The sequence below is a fragment of the Calonectris borealis genome, chromosome 35 (assembly GCF_964195595.1).
Source record: "Calonectris borealis chromosome 35, bCalBor7.hap1.2, whole genome shotgun sequence".
Lineage (NCBI taxonomy): Eukaryota > Metazoa > Chordata > Aves > Procellariiformes > Procellariidae > Calonectris > Calonectris borealis.
This window is the reverse complement of record NC_134346.1, coordinates 326,358-352,954: the sequence shown is the minus strand read 5'-3', so window position 1 is coordinate 352,954 and position 26,597 is coordinate 326,358. Positions and strand designations below refer to the sequence as shown.

At 65.2% G+C, this 26,597-nt stretch overlaps 2 protein-coding genes across 2 annotated transcripts in view; one reads left to right on the top strand and one right to left on the bottom strand.

Moving 5' to 3' along the window:
• RPS19 (ribosomal protein S19) overlaps window positions 1-26,597 on the top strand; it is a 127,458-nt gene that overhangs the window by 84,969 nt on the left and 15,892 nt on the right.
• Window positions 7,301-25,297, bottom strand: POU2F2 (POU class 2 homeobox 2). Its single transcript, XM_075134968.1, is given in 16 exon segments — window positions 7,301-8,237; window positions 10,979-11,052; window positions 11,166-11,343; window positions 11,956-12,022; window positions 13,178-13,372; window positions 15,235-15,386; window positions 17,476-17,617; window positions 17,700-17,861; window positions 18,015-18,106; window positions 19,351-19,456; window positions 21,340-21,398; window positions 21,401-21,434; window positions 22,283-22,338; window positions 22,544-22,578; window positions 23,063-23,111; window positions 25,270-25,297. Coding segments are annotated over 16 exon segments (1,713 nt in total). The 3' UTR covers window positions 7,301-7,953.

Genomic DNA, 26,597 nt, shown 5'->3' with positions numbered 1-26,597 from the left:
GATGTACCAAGAGGGGATTTGGGGGGGGCTGGGACGTACCAAGGGGCGTTATTGGGGGGGGCTGGAGTGGGGGGGGCGACTGTGGGGGGCTGGATTGTACCAAGGAGGGATTTGGGGGGGAGATGGGACGTACCAAAGTGGGGGGGAGGGATGTGGGGGGGTCTGGATTGTATCAAGGGGGGGATTGGGACGTACCAAAGTGGTGGTGGGGGAGGGAGTTGGAGGGGTCTGGATCGTACCAAAGGGGGATTTGGGGGGGAGATGGGACGTACCAAAGTGTGGGGGGGGATTTGGGGGGGGTCTGGATTGTACCAAGAGGGGGATTGGGACGTACCAAAGTGTGTGGGGGGGGGAGTTGGGGGGGTCTGGATCGTACCAAGGGGGGGATTGAGGGGGAGATGGGACGTACCAAAGTGGGGGGGGATTTTGGGGGGGTCTGGATTGTACCAAGGGGGGGATTGAGGGGGAGATGGGACGTACCAAAGTGGGGGGGGGGATTGGGGGGGGGTCTGGATCGTACCAAGGGGGGGATTTGGGGGGGGGATGGGACGTACCAATGGGACTTGGGGGGGGTGCCTGGATCACCCCATGGGCGGAGGGCCAGACCATTGCGAGGGGCTGGGGGGGGTGGGGGCATCCCGGGGGTCCCGGGGGGGCGGGGGGCGCACGGAGGGAGGCGGCGGCTCTGTACAGCTCTTTATTGTTCCCGGCGGGCGGACACACGCGGTTACAAAAAAAAACCAAAAAACCAAAAAAAACAACAAAACCGAAACCGTCCGGAAAAGGAAAAAAAAAGTTTTAAAAAAACCCAAAAAAGTAAAAATAAATAAATAAAAAAACCCCCACGAACAACGAACGAGGCGGGAGATGACGTCACGCACGCGGCCTCCCGGGGGAGGGGGACACACGGGGGGGGGGGGGGACACGCACCGGGGGAGGGAGGGGCTGGCCGGGGCGGAGGGGAGGGGCTAAGGGTGGAGGGGCGGGGCTAAAGAGGGGGTGATGGTAGCGGGGAGGGGCTATGGTGGAAGGGGCGGGGCTATGGTGGAGGGGAGGAGCTACAGAAGAAGGGGTGGGGCTATGGTGGAAGGGGTGGGGCTATGGTGGAAGGGGAGGGGCTATGGGGAAGGGGAGGGGCTAAGGGAAAGCAGAGGAGGGACTGTGGAGGGGAGGGGCTATGGGGAAGGGGCGGGGCTATGATGGAGGGGAGGAGCTACGGAGAAAGGGGTGGGGCTATGGTGGAAGGGGAGGTGCTAAGGGGAAGAGGCGGGGCTATGGCAGAGGGGCAAGAGTGAAGGGGCGGGGCTGTGATGGAGGGGAGGAGCTACGGAGGAAGGGGCGGGGCCAAGAAAGGGGGCTATGCTGGAGGGGCGGGGCTATGGTGTGGGGAGGAGCTACGGAGGAAGGGGAGGGGCTATGGTGGAGGGGAGGGGCTAAGGAGGGAGGGGAGGGGCGGACAGAGGGCAGGGCTATTATAAGGGGCGGGGCCAATCGGGGGCGTGGCCAGACGAAGGGCGGGGCCGGGGGAGGTCACGGTCCCCGGGGACACGCGTCAAAAATAGACATTGGGGGGGGGGGGGGGTTCGTATAGAAATTTTCCTTTTTTTTTGCTTTTTTTTTAACCTTTTCCAGCTTTTTTTGGTTTGGTTTTTGTGGTTTTTTTTTTCTCCCCAGTTTTTTTTTTTTTTTTTTTTTTTTTAAATTTTTTTTTATTATTATTTTCTTTTTTTAAGGTCTCTTACAAAAGGGGGGGCGGGCGGCGGGTGGACATCTTTGGTTTGCTCTGCGCTTCGCTCGCCGCCCCCGGGGACACGGGGGGGGGACACGGGGGGGGGGGGGGAACCGGGGGGGGGGGCGAGGGGTCACGGGCACGAGGGGTCACCCCCCCCACCCCGGCACCCCAACACCCCCCCGGCAGCTCCCGGGGAGGGGGTGCAAGTCTCGCTCTCTTGGGGGGGGGCCCCCAAAACCCTCTTGGGGGGGACCCCAGGGGAAAGGGGGGGGGCGACCCCCCGCACCCCAAGACCCCCCGGGGAGCCCCTGAGTGCTGGGGACCCCCCCGAGAGATGGGGATGTACCGGGAATGGGGATCCCCCCCATAAATGGGACCCCCCCAATAAAGGGGGACGCCCCCAATAAAGGGGGAACACCCCCCCAATAAATGGGGAGCCCCCCCAGAAGCGGGGAAACCCCCCCAAGAACCAGGGAGCCCCCAAGAGCAAGGAGATGCACTGAGAACTGGGGTCCCACTGGAATTGGGGACCCCCCCCGAGAACTGAAGAGCCCCCAATAAGTGGGGACCCCCCCAATAAGTGGGGGACTCCCCCAATAAATAGGGGGACCCCCCCAATAAATGGGGAGCCCCCCCAAGAACTGAGGACCCCCCAATAAATGGGGGACGCCCCAATATATGGGGAGCCCTCGAGAACTGGGGAGCCGCCCCAAGAACTGGGGGGATCCCCAATAAATGGGGACCCCCCCAACAAATGGGGAAGCCCCTCCCCAATAAATGGGGAGCCCCCGAGAACTGGGGGAGCCCCCTCGAGAACTGGGCAGCCCCCAATAAATGAGGGCCCCCAATAAACGGGGACCCCCCCAATTAACGGGAAGCCCCCCCAATAAGTGGGGAACCCCCCCAATAAGTGGGGAGACCCCCCCCAAAAAGCGGGGAGACCCCCCCCAAAAAGCGAGGGACCCCCCCCTCCAAGAACCAGGAACGGGGGGGGGAGGGGGTTGACACACACTGGGAACGGGGGACGCCCCGGGAACTGGAGACGCACCGAGAACTGGGGGAGCCCCCCCCCCCCCCAAAACCAAGGGGGGGGGTGGGGGACCCCCCCCCAAGCGCCGCGGGCCCCCCCGCACCCCGGGGGCGGGCGGCTCTTTGGTTGAGCACAGGTCTATGAGGTATATGTCCGGGGGGGGGCGGGTTTTGGGGGTGCAGGGGCTGGGGGGGCCTCTGACCCCCCCCCAGCCCTCTTTGGCTGTAGGACGGGGGGATTCGCTTCCTTAGACCACCCATGGGGGGGGGGGGGGCGGGGGGGGGGGGGGGCTCGTGTCAACGGGGAGCCCCAGGAGGTCGTCAAGGATGTGGCACCATGGGGAACCCCAAGGTCGTGGCACCATGGGGGACCCCAAGGTCATGGCACCATGGAGAACCTCAAGGACGTGGCACCACGGGGGACCTCAAGGTCATGGCACCATGAAGAACCTCAAGGTCGTGGCACCATGGGGGTCCTCAAAGTCATGGCACCATGGAGGTCCTCAAGGACGTGGCACCACGGAGGACCTCAAGGTCATGACGCCATGGAGGACCTCAAGGACGTGGCACCACGGAGGACCTCAAGGTCATGGCACCATGGGGGTCCTCAAGGTCATGGCACCACGGAGGACCTCAAGGTCATGACGCCATGGAGGTCCTCAAGGACGTGGCACCACGGAGGACCTCAAGGACGTGGCACCACGGAGGACCTCAAGGATGTGGCACCACGGAGGACCTCAAGGACATGACGCCATGGAGGACCTCAAGGTCATGACAGCATGGAGGTCCTGAAGGCCATGGAGGTCCCCAGGGATGTGGCACCATGGGGGTCCTCAAAGACGTGGCACCATGGAGGCCCTCAAGGCCTCAAGGCCACGACACCATGGAGGTCCCCAGGGACCTGGCACCACGGGGGTCTTCAAGGACGTGGCACCATGGAGGTCCTCAAGGCCAGGGACACAGCACCATGGAGGTCCTCAAGGACGTGACACCAGGGAGGACCCCAAGGTCATGACACCATGGGGGTCCTCAAGGACCTGGCACCATGGGGGTCCTCAGGGATGTGGCACCATGGAGGTCCTTCAAAGACGTGGCACCATGGAGGTCCCCAGGGACACGGCACCATGGAGGAGCCCAAGGACGTGGCACTGTGGAGGACCCCAAGGCAACGACACCACGGAGGACCCCAAGGACACAAAGCCATGGAGGTCCTCAAGGCCACAATGCTGCGGAAGATCCCGAGGACGCGACATCGTGGAGGTCCCCGAGGACGTGACACCGCAGAGGTCCCTAAGGCCGCGAGGCCATGGAGATCGCCGAGGCCGTGGAGGTCTCCAAGGACACAACACCATGGAGGTCCCCAAGGCCACGATGCCTGGAGGTCCCCGAGGCCATGAAACCATGGAGGTCCTCAAGGTCATGGCCCCATAGAGGTTCTCAAGGACGTGACGCCATGGAGGTCCTCGAGGCCATGATGCTGTGGAGGTCTCCAAGGCCACAACACAATGGAGATCCCCAAGGCCATGGCCTCACGGAGGTCTCCAAGGCCATGACACCATGGAGATCCTCAAGATCATGGTCTGATGGAGGTCCCCAAGGCCATGACACGATGGAGGTCCCCAAGGCCACGACACCATGGTGGACCTCAGGGCCATGACACTGTGGTGGACCTCAAGGCCATGAGCACGGGCCACCAGCACCTGGAGCTTAGTCACAGCATCTGAGTCACCACCATCACCACCATCACCATCTTCACCATGACGACCACCATCATCATCATCACCACCATCGTCACCGTGACCACCACCACCACCATCATCACCGTCACCGTGACCACCACCATGACCACCACCATCATCACCATCGTCACTGTGACCACCACCACCACCATCATCATCACCATGACCACCGCCATGACCACCACCATGACCACCACCATCACCATTGTCACCGTGACCACCACCACGACCACCTCCATCATCATCATCACCACCATGACCACCACCATCATCATCATCATCACCATGACCACCACCATCATCATCACCACCATCGTCACGGTGACCACCACCATGACCACCACCATGACCACCACCATGACCACCATGACCACCACCATCATCATCATCATCATCACCATGACCACCACCATCATCATCATCACCGTTGTCATGGCGACCACCACCATGACCACCACCACCACCATGACCACCACCACCACCATCACCCCCCCAGCTCACTTCCCAGCCCCCCAATTACGCCCTAATTAACGAGGACACCGGCCCAGAGCACCCAGCTGGGGGGGTGGTGGGCGGGGGGGGGGCACACTCCGGGGTGCCCCCCCCCAAATCCCCCCCCCCCCCCCCAAAGAGCCAACGTACAAAACCTGGTGGGTTTGGGGGGGTCGGGGGGCGCCGGGGGAGGGGTGTCCACCCCTCCCCCCCCTTCGCCCCCCCTTTATATTTGGTTTCTCTTAAAGTATCTGAGGTATATGGCGAGGGGCCCCCCCGGCCCCTATTTGGTTTGGCAGCTGCAATTAAAGCTTCGTTAACGAGATCGGCCCGGGGGGGGGGGGGAGGATGCTGGGGGAGGGGCAGCATTTCGGGGCGGGGGGTGGGGGGGTGGGGGGGACACCCCGAAAGCCGCCGCCCCGCCCAGCTCCGCGCCCGCAGACGGGGTCAATTTTGGTCTAAAATCAATTTTTTTGTGTTTTTTGTTTTTTGTTTTTGTTTTTTTTTACACTTTTTGGTGTTCGGTTTTTTTTTTTCTGAGGTTTGGGTGCGGTTCTTGGTTTTTTTTTTTGGCTTTTTTTGTCCTTTTTTGTCTTTTTTTGGCCTTTTTTGTCCTTTTTTGTCTTTTTTTGGCCTTTTTTGTCCTTTTTTTGCCATTTTTGTCCTTTTTTGGCCTTTTCTGTCCATTTTTGTCCTTTTTTGGCCTTTTTAATCCTTTTTTTGTCCTTTTGTGTCCTTTTTTAGGCATTTTTTGGGCTTTTTTTGGCTTTTTTTGGCTTTTTTTTGGCTTTTTTTGGCTTTTTTTTGGCTTTTTTTGGCTTTTTTTTTTTTTTGGCTTTTTTTTTTGGCTTTTTTCTTCTTTTTGTTGCTTTTTCCTCACTTTTTTGGGTTGGTTTTTGGTTTGGTCGCTGTTCGAGCGTCGTCCCTCACTTCCCCGCGGTGGGGTGGATTTTGGCGGGGGGGGGGAGGGGCGGTGTCACCCCCCCTGGTTTTTTCCCTCCCTTTTTTTGGCGTTTTTCTCCACTTTTCCTCCGGGAAAGAAGCCACGACGCCCATTTTCTGTATTAAAAAAAACACAAAACCAACAACAACAAAAACCAACAAAAAAACCCACCCCACCCCCCCCCGAAAAAGGGGGTGCGGCCCCTCCCCCCACACCCGCCCCCCCCCAAAAAAAAAAATTAATTTTTTTTTGTTCTTTTTTCTTCTTTTTTTTTTTTTCCCCCTCTGTCCAAAACCCCCAAAGCCCCAAAACCCCCCAAAAACGAGGAGGGGGTGGGGTACATTCAGGGACGGGACCCCCCCCCCCAAATCGGCGTCGCGGGGGGGGTGGGGGTTTTCGCCCCCCCAAGAGTTTTTTTGGGGGGGAATTTTATTGTTTTTTGTTTTTTCCCTTCTTTCGCGTCTTCACAGTATTTCTCAGCCGCCGGCGCCGAAACGAGGTGAAACGCGGGGATTTTGGGGCTCCATGAGGTATCTGTGTCCGGCGGGGGGGGGCCCTCCCCCCTTTCCATCCCTTTTCCAGCCGTTTCGGGGCCAAAGCGGCGACTTTTGGTGGTTTTCCTTCAGCTTGCGCTGGGGATTTTTGGTTTCCTGCGGGGGGGGGGGGGGGGGGGGTCAGGCACTGCGGGGGGGGCGGCGCCTTTCGGGCTTTGGGGGGGTTCCTGGTTTTTTGGTTTTTCTTTTTTCTGTTTTTTGGGGGTTTTCCTCTTTTTTTTGCTTCTTTTCCTTTTTTTTCAGCCTTTTTCCTCCTTTTTTACTTTTTTCCCCCCCGCTTTTTTTTTGGTTTTCCGCTTTTTTGGTTTTCCTTTTTTTGTTTTTCCACTTTTTTGGTTTTCCACTTTTTTTGGGTTTTCCTTTTTTGTTGTTTTTCCTTTTTTTGCTTTTTTCCTTTTCTCTTTTTGCCCTTTTTTACACTTTTTTCCTTTTTTTTTTTGCTTTTTGCCTCTTTTGCTTTTTCCCTTTTTCCCGTTTTCCTCCTCATTTTCCTTTTCCTCTCCAACTTTTCTTTTTTCCCTTGTTTTTCTTTCTTTTTTCTGTTGTTTTTTTTTTTTTTTGCTTTTTGCCTCTTTGCTTTGCCTTTTTCCTGTTTGGGTTTTTTTTTCTTTTTTCTTTTGCTTTTTTCCTCTTTATTTTGCCCTTTTCCTTGGTTTTTTTTCCATTTTTCCTCGTTATTTCGCTTGCTCCTCGTTCTTTTCCTTTTCTCTGAGGGTGGTGGGGTTTTTTTTTTCCCTTTTTTCCGTTGCTTTCTCCCGTTCCTTTCGCTTTTTTTCCCCGTTTTTTTGCTTATTTTTTTCCCTTTTTCTTCTTCTTCTTTTTTTTTTTTTTGCCTCCCCCTCCTCCGCCCGTCAGCGCCGACCCCCCCTCGGCCGCGGCCTCCTGGGGATAAATAAATACGGGGGGGGGGAGGGGGGCGGTGCCGGGGGGGAGGGGTCGGTCCCCCCGAGCCCCCCCCCAATAAAAAACCCCAGATTTACAATAAATTACCCCCCCCCCCCAACACATTCGAGCGGACACCGAGGTCAGAAGTTTTGTAAAAAGCCTTTGGGATCAGCTGGGGGGGGGGGGGGGGGCGTGCCCCTCCCCCCGGGCAGGTTTTTTTGGTGTGAAATAGTCACTTTTTGGGTTGGGTTCCCCCCCCCCCCCCCTTCCCCCCCCTCCCCCCGCCTCGACGGGCGCGAAACGGGGCAGAAAACGCCCTTTTTATGGTTTTTCCCATCCCCCCCCCCCCATAAATTAATTGGGGGGGGACACCCCCAAATGGGGGGAGGGGATTCATTTTGGGGGGGACGACCCCCCCCCCCCCAAGAGCATCATTAAGTTAAATTAAGTTAAGGGCGGGGGGGGGGGTGTCCGTCCTCCCGCCCCCCCCTCAGGGCGGTGAGGGGGGGGGGAGGGGTCAGTTTTTGGTCTGTAGCACGTGCTGGGGGGGTCGGGGGGGGGCGTCCCCCCCCCCACCCATCACTCGTCCCCCGGGGGGGGTGGGGGTGGGGCGTCGCTGCTGGCGTCGCTGCAGGAGGAGCAGGAGGGGGACGGGGAGGGGGGGGGCAAGGGGGCGGCCACGGCGGCCGGCACCAGCCCCACGGCGGCCGGGGGGGCCCCCAAAAGCGGGAGGGGTCCCTGGTTGAGGAAGAGGGGGGGGGGGACCATGGCGGGGGTGCTCGGCGTCCCCGCGCTGCTCCCCAGCACCAGCGGCCCCCCCGGCTCAAGGCTGGAAAGGGGCAGGTTTCCACCACTGGCCAAGGCTGCGGAGAGAGGGGGGGGCGTCAGGGGGGGGGGAGGGGGGTGACCCCCCCGCCCCCGACCCAGCGGGACCCCCCCCGTGGGCATCGCTGTCCTAGAGGGACCCCCGTGCATGGGCACCCCCGTCCAAGGGGACCCCCATCCTATAGGGACCCCCCTCCCATGGGGACCCCCACTCCATAGGGACCCCCATCCTATAGGGACCCCCCTCCCATGGGGACCCCACTCCATAGGGACCCCCATCCTATAGGGACCCCCCTCCTATAGGGACCCCCACTCCATAGGGACCCCCATCCTATAGGGACCCCCCTCCCATGGGGACCCCCACTCCATAGGGACCCCCATCCTATAGGGACCCCCCTCCCATGGGGACCCCCACTCCATAGGGACCCCCATCCTATAGGGACCCCCCTCCCATGGGGACCCCCACTCCATAGGGACCCCCATCCTATAGGGACCCCCCTCCCATGGGGACCCCCACTCCATAGGGACCCCCATCCTATAGGGACACCCCTCCCATGGGGAACCCCATCCTGTGGGGACCCCCCCTCCATAGGGACCTCCATCCTATAGGCACCCCCGTCCCATGGGGACTCCCACTCCATAGGGACCCCCATCCTATAGGGACCCCCCTCCCATGGGGACCCCCATCCTGTGGGGACCCCCCCTCCATAGGGACCTCCATCCTATAGGCACCCCTGTCCCATGGGGACTCCCACTCCATAGGGACCCCCATCCTATAGGGACCCCCCTCCCATGGGGACCCCCACTCCATAGGTACCCCCATCCTATAGGGACCCCCCTCCCATGGGGACCCCCACTCCATAGGGACCCCCACTCCATAGGGACCCCCCTCCCATGGCAACCCCCACTCTATGGTGACCTCCCTCCCATGGGGACCCCCACTCCATAGGGACCCCCATCCTATAGGGACCCCCATCCCTTGGGCATCCCTTTCCTATAGGGACCCCCATCCCATGGGCACCCACATCCTATAGGGACCCCCATCCCATAGGGACCCCTGTCCCATGGGGACCCCCATCCCATACAGACCCCTTCACTATAGGCACCCACATCCTATAGGGACCCCCGTCCTATAGGGACCTCCATCCTTTGGGCATCCCTTTCCTATAGGGACCCCCATCCCATGGGCACCCCCTTCCCATAGGGACCCACATTCCATAGGGACCTCCATCCCATAAGGATCCCCCTTCCTATAGGCACCCCCATCCCAGGGGATCCCCATCCCTTGGGCATCCCTGTCCTATAAGAACCCCCATCCCATGGGCACCCACAACCTATAGGGACCCACATCTTATAGGCACCCCCATCCTACAGGCACCCCCATCCCATAGGCACCCTCAAACCATAGGGACCCCCATCCCATAGGCACCCCCAAACCATAGGGACCCCCATCCTATAGGCACCCCCAAACCATAGGGACCCCCATCCCTTGGGCATCCCTGTCCTATAGGCACCCCCATCCCATAGGGATCCCCATCCTACAGGCACCCCCTTCCTATAGGCACCCCCATCCCTTGGCTCCTCCCACCCCACAGATTGGGGGTGCCCCCCCCCCCCGTGGCGAGCGTGCGGTTAGTGAGCGGGGGAGGGGGGGCTGGCACTGGGGGGGAGGGGGGGCGCCCGCCCGGCAGCCTTTGCACACCCACACGCGCCCTTGCACACCCACACACGCCCCTTGCACACCCACACCCGCCCTTGCACACCCACACACGCCCCTTGCACACCCACACACACCCCTTGCACACCCACACCCCTCGCACACCCACACACCCCTTGCACACCCACACCCCTTGCACACCCACACACCCCTTGCACACCCACACGCGCCCTTGCACACCCACACCCACCCCTTGCACACCCACACACGCCCCTTGCACACCCACACACACCCCTCGCACACCCACACACCCCTTGCACACCCACACCCCTTGCACACCCACACACCCCTTGCACACCCACACCCCTTGCACACCCACACACCCCTCGCACACCCACACCCCTTGCACACCCACACACCCCTTGCACACCCACACCCCTTGCACACCCACACACACCCCTTGCACACCCACGCCCCTCGCACACCCACACCCGCCCCTTGCACACCCACACCCACCCCTTGCACACCCACGCCCCTCGCACACCCACACACACCCCTTGCACACCCACACCCCTTGCACACCCACACACACCCCTTGCACACCCACACACCCCTCGCACACCCACACACACCCCTTGCACACCCACGCCCCTCGCACACCCACGCCCCTCGCACACCCACACCCCTTGCACACCCACACCCCTCGCACACCCACGCCCCTCGCACACCCACACCCCCCTCGCACACCCACACGCCCCTCGCACACCCACACCCCTCGCACACCCACACCCCTCGCACACCCACACACCCCTCGCACACCCACGCCCCTCGCACACCCACACACCCCTCGCACACCCACGCCCCTCGCACACCCACGCCCCTCGCACACCCACGCCCCTCGCACACCCACATGCACCCCTCGCACACCCACACACCCCTTGCACACCCACGCCCCTCGCACACCCACGCCCCTTCGCACGCCCACCTCAAGGCACCAGCCCGCACCCCCTCGCACGCTGGCACCCCCCTCCTCGCACACTCACCCCCCACCCCCCCCCTCCCCGGGCGTCCGGGCGGGCGGGGGACGGCCGGGCACGCGCGCGTGCGAGGTGGCCCACGCACCTTGGATGGTGGCCAGCGGGTTAGTGGCCATGAGCGCCGGGTTTAACCCCGCGGTCACCCCAAGCACTGAGCTTCTGCAAAGCAAACCGGGGGGGGGGGAGGGGTTATGGGGGGGGGAGGGGGAGGGGATTGGGTCAGACACCCCCCCACCCCCCCCACCCGTGACGCCCCCCCCTCCCCCACTCACCCGGTGCCGGGGTTGAGGCCCGCGAGGCCGATGGGGCCGTGGGCGCCGCTCTGGGGGGTGGGGGTTGTGCTGTTGGGGGGGGGCGGCGTGGCCGGGGGCAGGGTGGGGGGGGGGACCCCCCCGGCCCCCCCGCAGCGGCTGGGGGCCAGGGAGCCGGCGGCCGACGACAAGGTAGTCACTGCGGGGGGGGGAAGAGGGTGTTTATGTAGGTCCTACGTAAACGTCAGGGTTTGGGTAGGTCCTACAAAAATACTGGGGGGCCCCCCCTTCCCTTAAAACACCCCCCCTCCCCTTAAAACACCCCCCCTCCCCTTAAAACATCCCCCCCAATCCCTTAAAACATTCCCCCCCATATTCTAGCTGGTGTAGACCCTACGTAAACATGCTGGGCTGGCAATAAGGTAGGTCCTACATAAACACCAGGGTTGGGGGAGGTCCTACGAAAACAATGTGCCCCCCTACCCTTAAAACACCCCCCCCCCCTTAAAACACCCCCCCCTTAAAGCATGTCCCCCCCCAGCTATATGCCAGCCAGCATTTGTGTAGACCCTACATAAACAGGCTGTGCCGACAATGGGGTAGGTCCTACGTAAACACCAGGGTTGGGGTAGGTCCTACAAAAACAATGTGCCCCCCACCCACCCATAAAGCACCCCAGCTTGTAGGACCTACAGAAACCCACTCCCCCCCACCCTGTGCTGGCTGGTGTTTGTGTAGACCCTACGTAAACACGAGGGTAGGCCCTACGTAAACATCATTAGGGTAGGTCCTACGTAAACAGGGGCCGAACCTGTTGTGCTCAGACTGCTGGAGGCCTGGGAGAGCGGGAGGCTGACGCCGGGGCCGGGGCTGCTCACCTGGGGGGCGAGAGGGGGGTCGGGGGGGGACGGGACCCCCGGGGGGGACGGGGACCACGGGGGACAGGGGCCGGGGGCCGTATGGGGCCGGGGGCTGTATGGGGACAGGGACCGTATGGGGACTGTATGGGGACTGGGGGTCATATGGGGAGAGGGACCATATGGGGACAGGGACCGTATGGGGACTGTATGGGGACAGGGACCATATGGGGACAGGGACCGTATGGGGACTGTATGGGGACAGGGACCATATGGGGACAGGGACCGTATGGGGACCATATGGGGACTGGGGGTCATATGGGGACAGGGACCATATGGGGACAGGGACCGTATGGGGACAGGGACCGTATGGGGACCGTATGGGGACCGGAGGTCATATGGGGAGAGGGACCATATGGGGACAGGGACTGTATGGGGACCATATGGGCCATATGGGGACAGGGACTGTATGGGGACAGGGACTGTATGGGGACCATATGGGGACTGGGGGTCATATGGGGAGAGGGACCATATGGGGACAGGGACTGGGGACCGTATGGGGACCGGGGGTCATATGGGGACAGGGACCATATGAGGACAGGGACTGTATGGGGACAGGGACCATATGGGGACTGTATGGGGACCGGGGGTCATATGGGGACAGGGACTGGGGACCATATGGGAACAGGGACCAGGGGTCATATGGGGACCAGGGGTCATATGGGGACAGGGACCATATGGGGACAGGGACTGGGGACCGTATGGGGACAGGGACCATATGGGGAGAGGGACCGGGGACCCTACGGGCACAGGGACCAGGGGTCATATGGGGATAGGGACCGTATGGGGACAGGGACCCTGGGACATATAGGGACAGAGACACTGGGACATATAGGGACAGGGACCACGGGCCATATGGGGACAGGGACCCTGGGACATATAGGGACAGAGACACTGGGACATATAGGGACAGGGACCATGGGCCATATGGGGACAGGGACCCTGGGACATATAGGGACAGAGACACTGGGACATATAGGGACAGGGACCACGGGCCATATAGGGGATGGGGACCCGGGGGAGGGCTATGGGGTCAGGTACCAGGGGCCATATGGAGACAGGGACACCGTATAGGGCCAGGACCCAGGGTGGATGCCCCCCCCCCCCCCCACGCACCATATGGGGGCTATAGGCGGGGGGCTTGCCGGGGGGGGGCAGGCCGGGGGGGGGCCCGGTGCCGGCGGTGCCGCCGCAGGGGTTGATGCGTTTCTCCTTCTGGCGGCGGTTGCAGAACCAGACGCGTATCACCTCCTTCTCCATATGGAGCTGCTCCGCGATCAGCAGGATCTCCTCCGAGGTAGGCTTCTGGTTCTGCGCCGTATAGGGGGGGGCACAGGGAGATATATGTCCCCTACAGCCCCCCCGACCGCGTGTCCCAGAGCTATAAGGACCTATATGTCCCCCTACACCCCCCAGACCACGTCTCCCAGGGCTATAAGGAGCTACATGTCCCTCTATACCCTCCCGACTGCGTGTCCCAGGGCCATCGGGAGCTATATGTCACCCTATAGCCTCCCAGGCTGGGTGTCCCAGGGCCATCGGGAGCTATATGTTCCCCTATAGCCCCCCCGACTGCGTGTCCCAGGGCTATGAGGAGCCATATGTCCCTCTATAGCCCCCCCAGACCACGTCTCCCAGGGCTATAAGGACCTATATGTCCCCCTACAGCCCCCCAGACCGCATGTCCCAGGGCTATAAGGAGCTATATGTCCCTCTATAGCCCCCACAACCATGTGTCCCAGGGCTATAAGGACCTATATGTCCCCCTACACCCCCCAGACCGCATGTCCCAGGGCTATAAGGAGCTATATGTCCCTCTATAGCCCCCACAACCATGTGTCCCAGCACTATAAGGACCTATATGTCCCCCTACAGCCCCCAGACCGCATGTCCCAGGGCTATAAGGACCTATATGTCCCCCTACACCCCCCAGACCGCGTGTCCCAGGGCTATAAGGACCTATATGTCCCCCTACACCCCCCAGACTGCATGTCCCAGGGCTATAAGGACCTATATGTCCCTCTATAGCCCCCACAACCATGTGTCCCCGGGCTATAAGGACCTATATGTCCCCCTACACCCCCCAGACCATGTCTCCCAGAGCTATAAGGACCTATATGTCCCCGTACACCCCCCAGACCATGTCTCCCAGAGCTATAAGGACCTATATGTCCCCCTACAGCCCCCAGACCGCATGTCCCAGGGCTATAAGGACCTATATGTCCCCCTACAGCCCCCCCAACCACGTGTCCCAGAGCTATAAGGACCTATATGTCCCCCTACACCCCCCAGACCACGTCTCCCAGAGCTATAAGGACCTATATGTCCCCCTACACCCCCCAGACCGCATGTCCCAGGGCTATAAGGAGCTATATGTCCCTCTATAGCCCCCACAACCATGTGTCCCAGCGCTATAAGGACCTATATGTCCCCCTACACCCCCCAGACCACGTGTCCCAGAGCTATAAGGACCTATACGTTCCCCTACACCCCCCAGACCACGTCTCCCAGAGCTATAAGGACCTATATGTCCCCCTACAGCCCCCAGACCATGTGTCCCAGGGCTATAAGGACCTATATGTCCCCCTACAGCCCCCAGACCATGTGTCCCAGAGCTATAAGGACCTATATGTTCCCCTACACCCCCCAGACCGCGTGTCCCAGGGCTATAAGGACCTATATGTCCCCCTACACCCCCCAGACCGCATGTCCCAGGGCTATAAGGAGCTATATGTCCCTCTATAGCCCCCACAACCATGTGTCCCAGCACTATAAGGACCTATATGTCCCCCTACACCCCCCAGACCACGTCTCCCAGAGCTATAAGGAGCTATATGTCCCCCTACAGCCCCCAGACCATGTGTCCCAGAGCTATAAGGACCTATATGTCCCCCTACAGCCCCCAGACCGCGTGTCCCAGGACTGTAAGGACCTATATGTCCCCCTACACCCCCCAGACCACGTGTCCCAGAGCTATAAGGACCTATATGTCCCCCTACAGCCCCCAGACCGCGTCTCCCAAGGCTATAAGGACCTATATGTCCCCCTACACCCCCCCGACCGCGTGTCCCAGGACTGTAAGGAGCCATATGTCCCCCTACAGCCCCCCCAGCCCGCGTCGGGCGCAGGACCCCCAGCACGGGGTCCATAGGGTCGGGGGCGCGGGGGCTCACCGCCAGGAAGCTTTTCTCCAGGGCGAAGCGGACGTTGGTCTCGATGCTGGTGCGTTTCTTGCGGCGCCGGCCGGGGAGCCCCTCGAAGCCCCCCAGGCTGGGGGAGCTCAGGGGGTTGGGGCTGGGCAGCGCCGAGTCCACCGACATCGTCTCTGCGGGGAGGGGGCGCGTGGGGGGGGGCAGGGGGGAGCCCCCAACGCCTGCCCCCGGGGACCCCCGGTTCTATGGGGGGGGGGGGGGGGGCTGTGGGAGTGGGGGTTTGGGGACAATGGGGACGTTGGGGGGGGGTGGGGACCGTGGGGACAATGTGGGGGGACCCCAGGACATATGGGGGGACCCCAGGACATATGGGGCGACCATGGGGACAATGTGGGGGGACCCCAGGACATATGGGGCGACCATGGGGACAATGTGGGGGGACCCCAGGACATATGGGGGGACCCCAGGACATATGGGGGGGACCATGGGGACAATGTGGGGGGACCCCAGGACATATGGGGGGACCCCAGGACATAAGGGAGGACCCCAGGACATATGGGGGGACCATGGGGACATCGTGGGGGGACCCCAGGACATATGGGGGGGACCATGGGGACATCGTGGGGGAACCCCAGGACATAAGGGAGGACCCCAGGACATATGGGGGGACCATGGGGACATCGTGGGGGGACCCCAGGACATATGGGGGGGACCATGGGGACAATGTGGGGGGACCCCAGGACATATGGGGGGACCCCAGGACATATGGGGCGACCATGGGGACAATGTGGGGGGACCCCAGGACATATGGGGGGACCATGGGGACATCGTGGGGGGGTGGGGACCGTGGGGACAATGTGGGGATGGGGACCCCGGGGTCCATATGGGGATGGGGACCATGGGGCCATATGGAGATGGGGACCAAGGGCCATATGGGGATGGGGATCATATGGGGATGGGGACCATGGGGCCATATGGGGACGAGGACCATATGGGGATGGGGATGGGGACCGCGCACATGGGGACCAGGGGCAATACAGGGAGATGGAGACCACGTGGGGATGGAGACCACGTGGAGATGGGGACCACCACGTGGGGATGGAGACCCCGGGTCCATATGGGGATGGGGACCGAGGGCCATATGGGGAGGAGGACCGTATGGGAATGGGGACCGCGCACATGGGGACCAGGGGCAATACAGGGAGATGGAGACCACGTGGGGATGGAGACCACGTGGGGATGGGGACCACCACATAGGGATGGAGACCCCGGGTCCATAGGGGGATGGGGACCGAGGGCCATATGGGGATGGGGATCATATGGGGATGGGGACCATGGGGCCATATGGAGATGGGGACCAAGGGCCATATGGGGATGGGGATCATATGGGGATGGGGACCATGGGGCCATATGGGGACGAGGACCATATGGGGATGGGGATGGGGACCGCGCACATGGGGACCAGGGGCAATACAGGGAGATGGAGACCACGTGGGGATGGAGACCACGTGGAGATGGGGACCACCACGTGGGGATGGAGACCCCGGGTCCATATGGGGATGGGGACCGAGGGCCATATGGGGAGGAGGACCGTATGGGAATGGGGACCGCGCACATGGGGACCAGGGGCAATACAGGGAGATGGAGACCACGTGGGGATGGAGACCACGTGGGGATGGAGACCACGTGGAGATGGGGACCACCACGTGGGGATGGAGACCCCGGGTCCATATGGGGATGGGGACCGAGGGCCATATGGGGAGGAGGACCGTATGGGAATGGGGACCGCGCACATGGGGACCAGGGGCAATACAGGGAGATGGAGACCACGTGGGGATGGAGACCACGTGGGGATGGGGACCACCACATAGGGATGGAGACCCCGGGTCCATAGGGGGATGGGGACCGAGGGCCATATGGGGATGGGGATCATATGGGGATGGGGACCATGGGGCCATATGGAGATGGGGACCAAGGGCCATATGGGGATGGGGATCATATGGGGATGGGGACCATGGGGCCATATGGGGACGAGGACCATATGGGGATGGGGATGGGGACCGCGCACATGGGGACCAGGGGCAATACAGGGAGATGGAGACCACGTGGGGATGGAGACCACGTGGAGATGGGGACCACCACGTGGGGATGGAGACCCCGGGTCCATATGGGGATGGGGACCGAGGGCCATATGGGGAGGAGGACCGTATGGGGCTGGGGAGCGGGGGCCACAGGGGGACGGGGGTGACGCCCCCCCCTCACCGGCGTCGTTGAGCCACTTCTCCAGCAGCGGCTTGAGCTTGCACATGTTCTTGAAGCTGAGGTTGAGCGCCTCGAAGCGCGAGATGGTCGTCTGGCTGAAGTCGTTCCCGTACAGCTTCCCCATCGCCAGCCCCACGTCGCCCTGGGGGGGGGGCACCACGCGTCACCCTCAGGCTGCCCCTCCCCCAGCCCCGGGGGAACCTCCCCCCACCCCCAAAACCCACCTGGGTGAAGCCCAGCTTGATGCGCCGTTGCTTGAAGGTGCGGGCGAACTGCTCCAGCTCCTCCAGGTCGCTGGGCTCTTCGGGGTGCGGGGGGGGGTCCAGGCATTTGGGGGGGGCCCCGGGGGGCAGGTGGGACTCGGGGAGGCCCGGCCGAGTCGCTGGCTGGGAGAGAAGGGGGGGGGTCAGGGGGGGTGCGGACCCCCCCGGCCCTGGCTGGGAGGGAAGGGGGGGGTCGGGGGGAGATGGGGTGCGGACCCCCCACCCCTGGCTGGGAGGGGGGGGTCGGGGGGGTTGGTGGGGCGCGGCCCCCCCCACCTGTGCTGGCAGCCCCCCGCGGGGCTGGTTTGGCAGGAGCCCCCCGGGGCTTTGCTGAGGTAGCTGAAAGAGGTTTGGGGTGGGGAGCAGCCCTGCAAGAGAAGGGGGGGGGGGTCAGGGTGGGGGGGGCACCCCCAGGGGACCCCCGAATTGCCGGCATCCCAGGGAACCCCCAAATTGGGGGGGGGCGGTCTGAGCATCCCCCCAGGGACACCTGAGCACCCCTGGGGACCCCAAACACCCCGGGGACCCCCAGCACCCCAATTCCCCTGGGGACCCCCAGCAGCCTGGGGACCTTGGGGTCCCCCAGCACCCCAATCCCCTTGGGGACCCTGATCCGCCTGAGGACCCCGAGCACCTCAGGGCACTTTGGGGACCCTGGGGACCCCCCAGTACCCAGGAGACCCCCAGCACCCTGGGGACTTTGATCCCTCTGGGGCCCCCCAGCACCCTGGGGACCCCGATCCCCTTGGAGACCCCCAGTACCCTGGGGACCCCGACCCCCCTGGGGCCCCCCAGCACCCTGGGGCCCCCCAGCACCCTGCGGACCCCGATCCCCCTGGGGCCCCCCAGCACCCTGGGGACCCCAATCCCCTTGGGGACCCCCAGCACCCTGGGGCCCCCAATCCCCCTGGGGCCCCCCAGCACCCTGGGGGCCCCCCAGCACCCTGTGGACCCCGATCCCCCTGGGGCCCCCCAGCACCCTGGGGACCCCAATCCCCTTGGGGCCCCCCAGCACCCTGGGGCCCCCAATCCCCCTGGGGGCCCCCCAGCACCCTGCGGACCCCGATCCCCCTGGGGACCCCCAGCACCCTGGGGACCCCGATTCACCTGGGGACCCCGATCCCCCTGGAGACCCCCAGCACCCTGGGGACCCCGATCCCCCCTGGGGCCCCCCAGCACCCTGTGGACCCCGATCCCCCTGGGGCCCCCCAGCACCCTGGGGCCCCCAATCCCCCTGGGGGCCCCCCAGCACCCTGCGGACCCGATCCCCCCTGGGGACCCCCAGCACCCTGGGGACCCCGATTCACCTGGGGACCCCGATCCCCCTGGAGACCCCCAGAACTCTGCGGACCCCGATCCCCCTGGGGGCCCCCAGCACCCTGGGGACCCCGATCCCCCTGGGGCCCCCCAGCACCCTGGGGCCCCCAATCCCCCCGGGGCCCCCCAGCACCCTGCGGACCCCGATCCTCCTGGAGACCCCCAGAACTCTGCAGACCCCGATCCCCCTGGAGGCCCCCAGCACCCCGGGGCCCCCCATCCCCCCCGGGCCCCCCCATCCCCCCGGGGTCCCCCATCCCCCCCGGGCCCCCCATCCCCCCGGGGTCCCCCCTACCTTGCTGCCCTTGCTGGGCGGGCGGCAGCAGGAACTGGGGGGGCGGCTGGAGGTGGTGGCCGGGGACGAGCACCAGTTGCTGGAGCTGGAGGAGCTGCTGGATGTCCTGGGGGGGGGACAGGGGCGGGGGGGGGCACGGGGACAGGCGAGGGGGGGGGGTGAGCGGGGCTGGGGGGACCCCAGGGAGGCGGGGGGGGGGACACACACATTTGGGGGGGGGTGTCCCCCTTACCTGGGCAGTGAGCTGGATGGGCTGGGAGAGGGTGAGCGGGGGGGGGGCCGGGGGGGGCCCCGGGGTGCCCTCCCCGCCCGGGGGGGTGCTGGCGGCGGCGGCCGAGGGCGGCGGCGGCTGCTGCTGCTGCTGCTGCTGCTGCTGCTGCTGCTGCTGCTGCTGCACCGCCGCCGCCAGCAGCTGCGCTTGAGCCTGCTGCAGGAGCAGCTGCTGCTGGGCCGGCATCAGCGCCGCCAGCTGCGGGCAGGGGCGCGGGCAGGGGCGCGGGCAGGGGCGCGGGGGGCAGGCAGGGGTGGGCAGGAGCAGGCAGGGATGGGGTGCAGGCAGGGACAGGCAGGGATGGGCAGAGATGGGCAAGGGTGGGGGTGCAGGCAGGGGTAGGCAGGAGCAGGCAGGGATGGGGGTGCAGGCAGGGACAAGCAGGGATGGGCAGAGATGGGCAAGGGTGGGAGTGCAGGCAGGGGTAGGCAGGAGCAGGCAGGGATGGGGGTGCAGGCAGGGACAGGCAGGGATGGGGGTGCAGGCAGGGACAGGCAGGGATGGGCAGAGATGGGCAAGGGTGGGGGTGCAGGCAGGGGTGGGCAGGGACAGGCAGGGATGGGGGTGCAGGCAGAAGCAGGCAGGGATGGGGGTGCAGGCAGGGATGGGTTAGGGCAGGCAGGGGCAGGCAGGGGCAGGCAGGGGCAGGCAGGCGGCCAGGTCGGGGATGACGGGGATGGGGGACACAGGAGGGGGACACGGAGACACATTGGGGACACCAAGACAGGTTGGGGACATGGGGATGGGGACAGAGGGATGGGGTTGGGGACAGAGGAACAGGTTGGGGACATGGGGACAGGTTGGGGACACAGGAACAGGTTGGGGACACCAGAACAGATTGGGGACACGGGGACAGGTTGGGGACACGGGGACAGGTTGGGGGGATGGGGATGGGGACACGGGGACAGGTTGGGGACATGGGGATGGGACGAGGACACAGGGAGAAGTTGGGAACACGGTGGGGGGCACGGGGACAGGAGGGGGACATGGAGGGGGGACACAGGGATGGGGTTGGGGTCACAGGGACAAGTTGGGGACACGGGGGGGGAAAGGGACAGGATGGTGACACAGGGGGACATGGGGACAGGTCGTGGCCATGGGGGGACACAGGGACAAGTTGGGGACACGGGGGGACACAGGGACGGGGTTGGGGACACAGACACGAGTTGGGGACATGGAGGGGGTACATGGGGGCAAGTTGGGGACATGGAGGGGGACACAGGGACAGGGTTGGGGACACAGAGACGAGTTGGGGACATGGAGGGGGGACACAGGGACAGGATGGGGACACGGGGGGACACAGGGATGGGGTTGGGGACACGGGGGGGGACACGGGGGGACACAGGGACAGGATGGGGACACGGGGGGACACAGGGATGGGGTTGGGGACATGGGGGGGGACACGGGGGGACACAGAGTCAGGATGGGGACACGGGGGGACACAGGGATGGGGTTGGGGACATGGGGGGGGACACGGGGGGACACAGGGTCAGGATGGGGACACATTGGGGACACAGGCACCGGTTGGGGACACGGGGACAGGTTGGGGACACAGAGGGGGGAGCAGCAGGTTAGTACCAGCCCCAAGCGCCCCCCCCGCCCCTCCCCCAGCAGCAGCAAAGCCCCCTCCCCACCCCCCCCCCCGCGTCCCCGGCAGCGCGGTGACCCCCCCGTGTCCCCCCCCCCCCGTGTCCCCGTCCCCGGGGACCCCCACTCACCCCGGCCAGCTGGCTCCCCGCCAGCATCAGCTGGGTCTGGGGGAGGGGGGGGGGCTGCACGGGGGGGGCAGCTCCGGGGGGTCCTCGGCTTTCACCTGGGGGGGGGGGGGAGGGGAAAAGATTTTGGGGGTGGGGGGGTGGATTTTGGGGTGCCCCCCCCCGGAGGCGCTTCCTGTTTTGCTGCCGCCGCCCCCACCGGGATTTCCCCCCACCCCCCCCGCCCCTCCCCCCACCCCCCCCGCTCCCCTCCCCCACCCTGAGTCATCACCCAGCACCCGGCGCCCGCACCCAAAACAGGAACCTCGGGGGGGGGGGGGGCACCCTAGGGGTGGGGGGGGTGTTTGGGGGGCTGGGGGGTCCTGGGGGGTATTGAGGGGGGGGGCTTGGAGAGGGGGGCGGGGCTTGGGAGATGGGGGGGGTTGGGGGGTGTTGGGGGGCGGGGGGGTCCTGGGGGGGGGATGTTGGGGGGGCTGGGAGATGGGGGCTGGGGGGGGGTGGGGCTTGGGAGATGGGGGTTTTGGGGGGGGGTTGGGGGGCTGGGGGGGTCCTGAGGGGGGGCTGGGGGATGCTGGGGGGGGGTTGGGGGTGGGTCCTGGGGGGGGCTGGGAGATGGGGGCTGGGAGGGGCACTTGGGGGATGGGGGGGCTGGGGGCATGGGGGGTGTTGGGGGGCTACCTGGGGGGGGCTGCATGGGGGGGGGGTCCTTGGGAGTTGGGGGGCTGGATGGTGAGGGGGGAGGTGGGAGTCGGGGGGGATGCCTGGGGTTTGGGGGGTGTTGGGGGGCTGGAGGGGGGGGTGGATTGGGGGGGCTGTGACATGGGGGTCTGGCTGGGATATGGGGGGGCTGGAGGGAGGTTGGCAATGGGGGGGGGCACCAGCGAGGGTGCCGGGGGGCTGGGGGGGGATTTGGGGGGCTGGGGGTGGGGGTTGGGGGGGCTCTTACCTTGGCTCCGGGGCCGGGGGGGGCTGGGGCGAAGGGGGGGGTTTGTTCTGCTGGGCCTGGGGGGAGGCAGCGGGTCGGGGGGGGGGCACAGGGACCCCAGGTGGGGTCCGGCCCCACGGCCGCCCCACGGCCGCCCCACATCCCCCCCGCCTGCCCCACGGCCGCCCCCCGCCTGCCCCACGGCCGCCCCACGGCCGCCCCACATCCCCCCGCCTGCCCCACGGCCGCCCCACGGCCGCCCACGGCCGCCCCCCCTCTCACCTGGTGGTTCGTGTCGGGTCCATTTCTTTCTGTGTCTGCGGTGAGAGGGACCCTCAGCACCCGCCTGGGGTCCCCCCCCCAGAGACCCCCCGGGTGGGGGGGTCTCCAGGTGGTCTATGGGTCCCCCCCAACCCCTATAGACCCCCCCCCATAGGTTCCTCTGTCCCCTGGGGGTTTCTATGGGTCCCCCAGCCCCTCTGTCCCCAATGGTCCCCAGCCCCTCTGCACCCCTCCAGCCCCAAGCCCCCCCCCCCGTGTCCCCAAACCCCCCCGATGTCCCCAAGCCCCCCCCGATGATCCCATGTCCCAAGCCCCCCATATCCTTAAGCCCCCCAATGTCCCCAGATCCCCCCATTTCCCCAAGGCCCCCCAATGTCCCCAAGCCCCCAATGTCCCCAAGCCCCCCCGTGTCCCCAAGCCCCCCCAATGTCCCCAAGCCCCCCGTGTCCCCAAGCCCCCCAATGTCCCCAAGCCCCCCATTTCCCCAAGCCCCCCCAATGTCCCCAAGCCCCCCCGTACCCGTGCGCTCCCCGTGCAGCTCCACTCGCGCCTTCTCCACCTCCAAGGGCTTAGACATTCTTATTTCTGGGGGGGGGACATGACACATTTGGGGGGGGTGACATTTGGCATTTGGGGGGGGTGACATTTGGGGGGGGGGTGACATTTGGGGGGGGTGAGCCAGGGGACCCAGTGTCCGGGTGCCCCCCAGGGCTGCTGGCAGAGATGATGCTCGGGTGGGGGGGGGGTGGGATGGAGAACCCCCCCCCCCCATATCCACTGGTGATGGTGGGGGTGGAAATACCCCCCCTCCAAAAATCATGGGGGGCTGCCCCCCCCCCATTACCTCTGCTGGGGTTTAACCCCTTCCTGGCCTGACCCCGGGGGGTCTGGGGGATCCGGGGGGGTCCCGGGGGCTCCGGGGGGGTCCCGGGGGGGTCCCGCTGCTGCAGAGAGGCGTCTGCCGGCCCCGGGGAGCGAGTGGGGTGGGGGCCCCCCCCGGGTTCCCCCCCCCCCGCCTCATTTGCATAAGCCACTGAGTCACTAACGAGGCGCCAGCGGGGCCCCGAAATCTGGGGGCGAGCCGGGGGGGGGGGCAGGGGGGCGGGGGGGGGCACACGCGTGTGCGACGGCACATGTATGGGGCAGGCGTGCAACACACGCGTGTGCGGGGGGGCGCGGGGGGTGCGGGGGGGTGGGGGGCAATTGGGGTGCAATGGGGGGGCAATGGGGGGGCAATGGGGGGGCAATGGGGGGGAAGGGGGGTGCGGGGGGGTGCGCGATGGGCGTGCGATGGGTGTGCAAGAGGCGTGCAAGCCGTGTGCCCCCTGACCCTGACCCTGCCCCCCCCCGCCCCCCCCCAGCACTTTCACTTCTCCTCCCCGTTTCCCTTTCGCATTTTTAGCCGGGTTAAACCAGCCCCGATTTACTGAAAACCGCCTAAATTTGGCTGCCAGGAACCCGCCGGGGCCCCCCGGGGCCCCCCCCGCCCCCCCCCGGGCTCTCAGGGGTCACCCCGCCCCGAGACATCCCCCCCTGGGGACGCCCCCACCCCCAAACACCCCCCGCCAGGGATCCCCCCACACCGGGACCCCCCCCAGCCCCCAAAACACAGAGCACCCCCAAACATGACGGCACTCCCCCTCCAGCCCTATGGCACCCCATAGCCCTATAGGGCCCCCCAGCACCCCACAGCCTCCGCACAGCCCTATAGGACCCCCCAGCATCCCATAAGCTCCACACAGCCCTATAGGACCCCCCAGCCTCCGCACAGCCCTATAGGACCCCCCAGCACCCCATAAGCTCCGCACAGCCCTATAGGACGCCCCAGCCTCCGCACAGCCCTATAGGACCCCCCAGCCTCCGCACAGCCCTATAGGACCCCCCAGCACCCCATAAGCTCCGCACAGCCCTATAGGACCCCCCAGCACCCCATAAGCTCCGCACAGCCCTATAGGACCCCCCAGCCTCCGCACAGCCCTATAGGGCCCCCCAGCACCCCATAAGCTCCGCACAGCCCTATAGGACCCCCCAGCCTCCGCACAGCCCTATAGGGCCCCCCAGCACCCCACAGCCTCCACACAGCCCTATAGGACCCCCCAGCACCCCATAAGCTCCGCACAGCCCTATAGGATGCCCCAGCCTCCGCACAGCCCTATAGGACCCCCCAGCACCCCATAAGCTCCGCACAGCCCTATAGGACCCCCCAGCACTCCATAAGCTCTGCACAGCCCTATAGGACGCCCCAGCCTCCGCACAGTCCTATAGGGCCCCCCAGCACCCCACAGCCTCTGTACAGCCCTATAGGGCCCCCCAGCACCCCACAGCCTCTGTACAGCTCTATAGGACCCCCCAGCACCCCATAAGCTCCACACAGCCCTATAGGATGCCCCAGCCTCCGCACAGCCCTATAGGGCCCCCCAGCACCCCACAGCCTCTGTACAGCCCTATAGGGCCCCCCAGCACCCCACAGCCTCTGTACAGCTCTATAGGACCCCCCAGCACCCCATAAGCTCCACACAGCCCTATAGGATGCCCCAGCCTCCGCACAGCCCTATAGGACGCCCCAGCCTCCGCACAGCCCTATAGGCCCCCCCAGCACCCCACAGCCTCTGTACAGCCCTATAGGACCCCCCAGCACCCCCAGCACCTGGGGCGCCCCCCCAGACTCCCCCACCCCCCCAGCAGGGGGGTCCCCGCGCCCCGCCCCCCCCCCAGCCCCCCGCTACCTGCAGCCCACATGCTGGGGTTCACCATGGCGGGGTCCGGGGGTGTCGCACGCCCAGCACCCACCGGATGGGTGCCCCCGGGCCGGGTGGGTGGGGGGGGGCGTGCCAGGGAGGTCCCCCACCCCGGGACGGGGGGGGGCCCCCCACGGGCGGTGGGTGGGGGGCGGCCGCCGGCGGCACCAGGAAGCAGCTGGGAGGAAGCGGCGGCGAGCGATGACAAACGCACGTGGGCCGCCCCGCGCACGTGAGCGTGCGACACGCGACAGGCGTCGCCCCCCGCGCCCCCGCGCACCTGCAGGCGCCCGCCGCGGCCTTGCACGTCCCCGCGGTGCTCACCAGAGCCTTGCACGTCCCCGTGGTGCTCACCAGAGCCTTGCACGTCCCTGTGGTGCTCACCAGAGCCTTGCACGTCCCTGTGGTGCTCACCAGAACCTTGCACGTCCCCGTGGTGCTCACCAGAACCTTGCACGTCCCTGTGGTGCTCACCAGAGCCTTGCACGACCCCGCGGTGCTCACCAGAGCCTTGCACGTCCCCGTCCCCGCGGTGCTCACCAGAACCTCGCACGTCCCCGCGGTGCTCACCAGAGCCTTGCACGTCCCCACAGTGCTCACCAGAGCCTTGCACGTCCCCGCGGTGCTCACCAGAGCCTTGCACGTCCCCGCGTGCTCACCATGGCCTTGCACGTCCCCGCGGTGCTCACCAGAGCCTTGCACGTCCCCGCGTGCTCACCATGGCCTTGCACGTCCCCGCGTGCTCACCAGAACCTTGCACGGCGGTGCTCACCAGAACCTTGCACGTCCCCGCGGTGCTCACCAGAGCCTTGCACGTCCCTGTGGTGCTCACCAGAACCTTGCACGTCCCCGCGGTGCTCACCAGAGCCTTGCACGTCCCCGTGGTGCTCACCAGAGCCTTGCACGTCCCCGCGGTGCTCACCAGAGCCTTGCACGTCCCTCTGGTGCTCACCAGAGCCTTGCACGTCCCTGTGGTGCTCACCATGGCCTTGCACGTCCCCGCGTGCTCACCAGAGCCTTGCACGTCCCCGCGGTGCTCACCAGAGCCTTGCACGACCCCGCGGTGCTCACCAGAGCCTTGCACGTCCCTGTGGTGCTCACCAGAGCCTTGCACGTCCCCGCGGTGCTCACCAGAGCCTTGCACGACCCCGCGGTGCTCACCAGAGCCTTGCACGTCCCTGTGGTGCTCACCAGAGCCTTGCACGACCCCGCGGTGCTCACCAGAGCCTTGCACGACCCCGCGGTGCTCACCAGAGCCTTGCACGTCCCTGTGGTGCTCACCAGAGCCTTGCACGACCCCGCGGTGCTCACCAGAG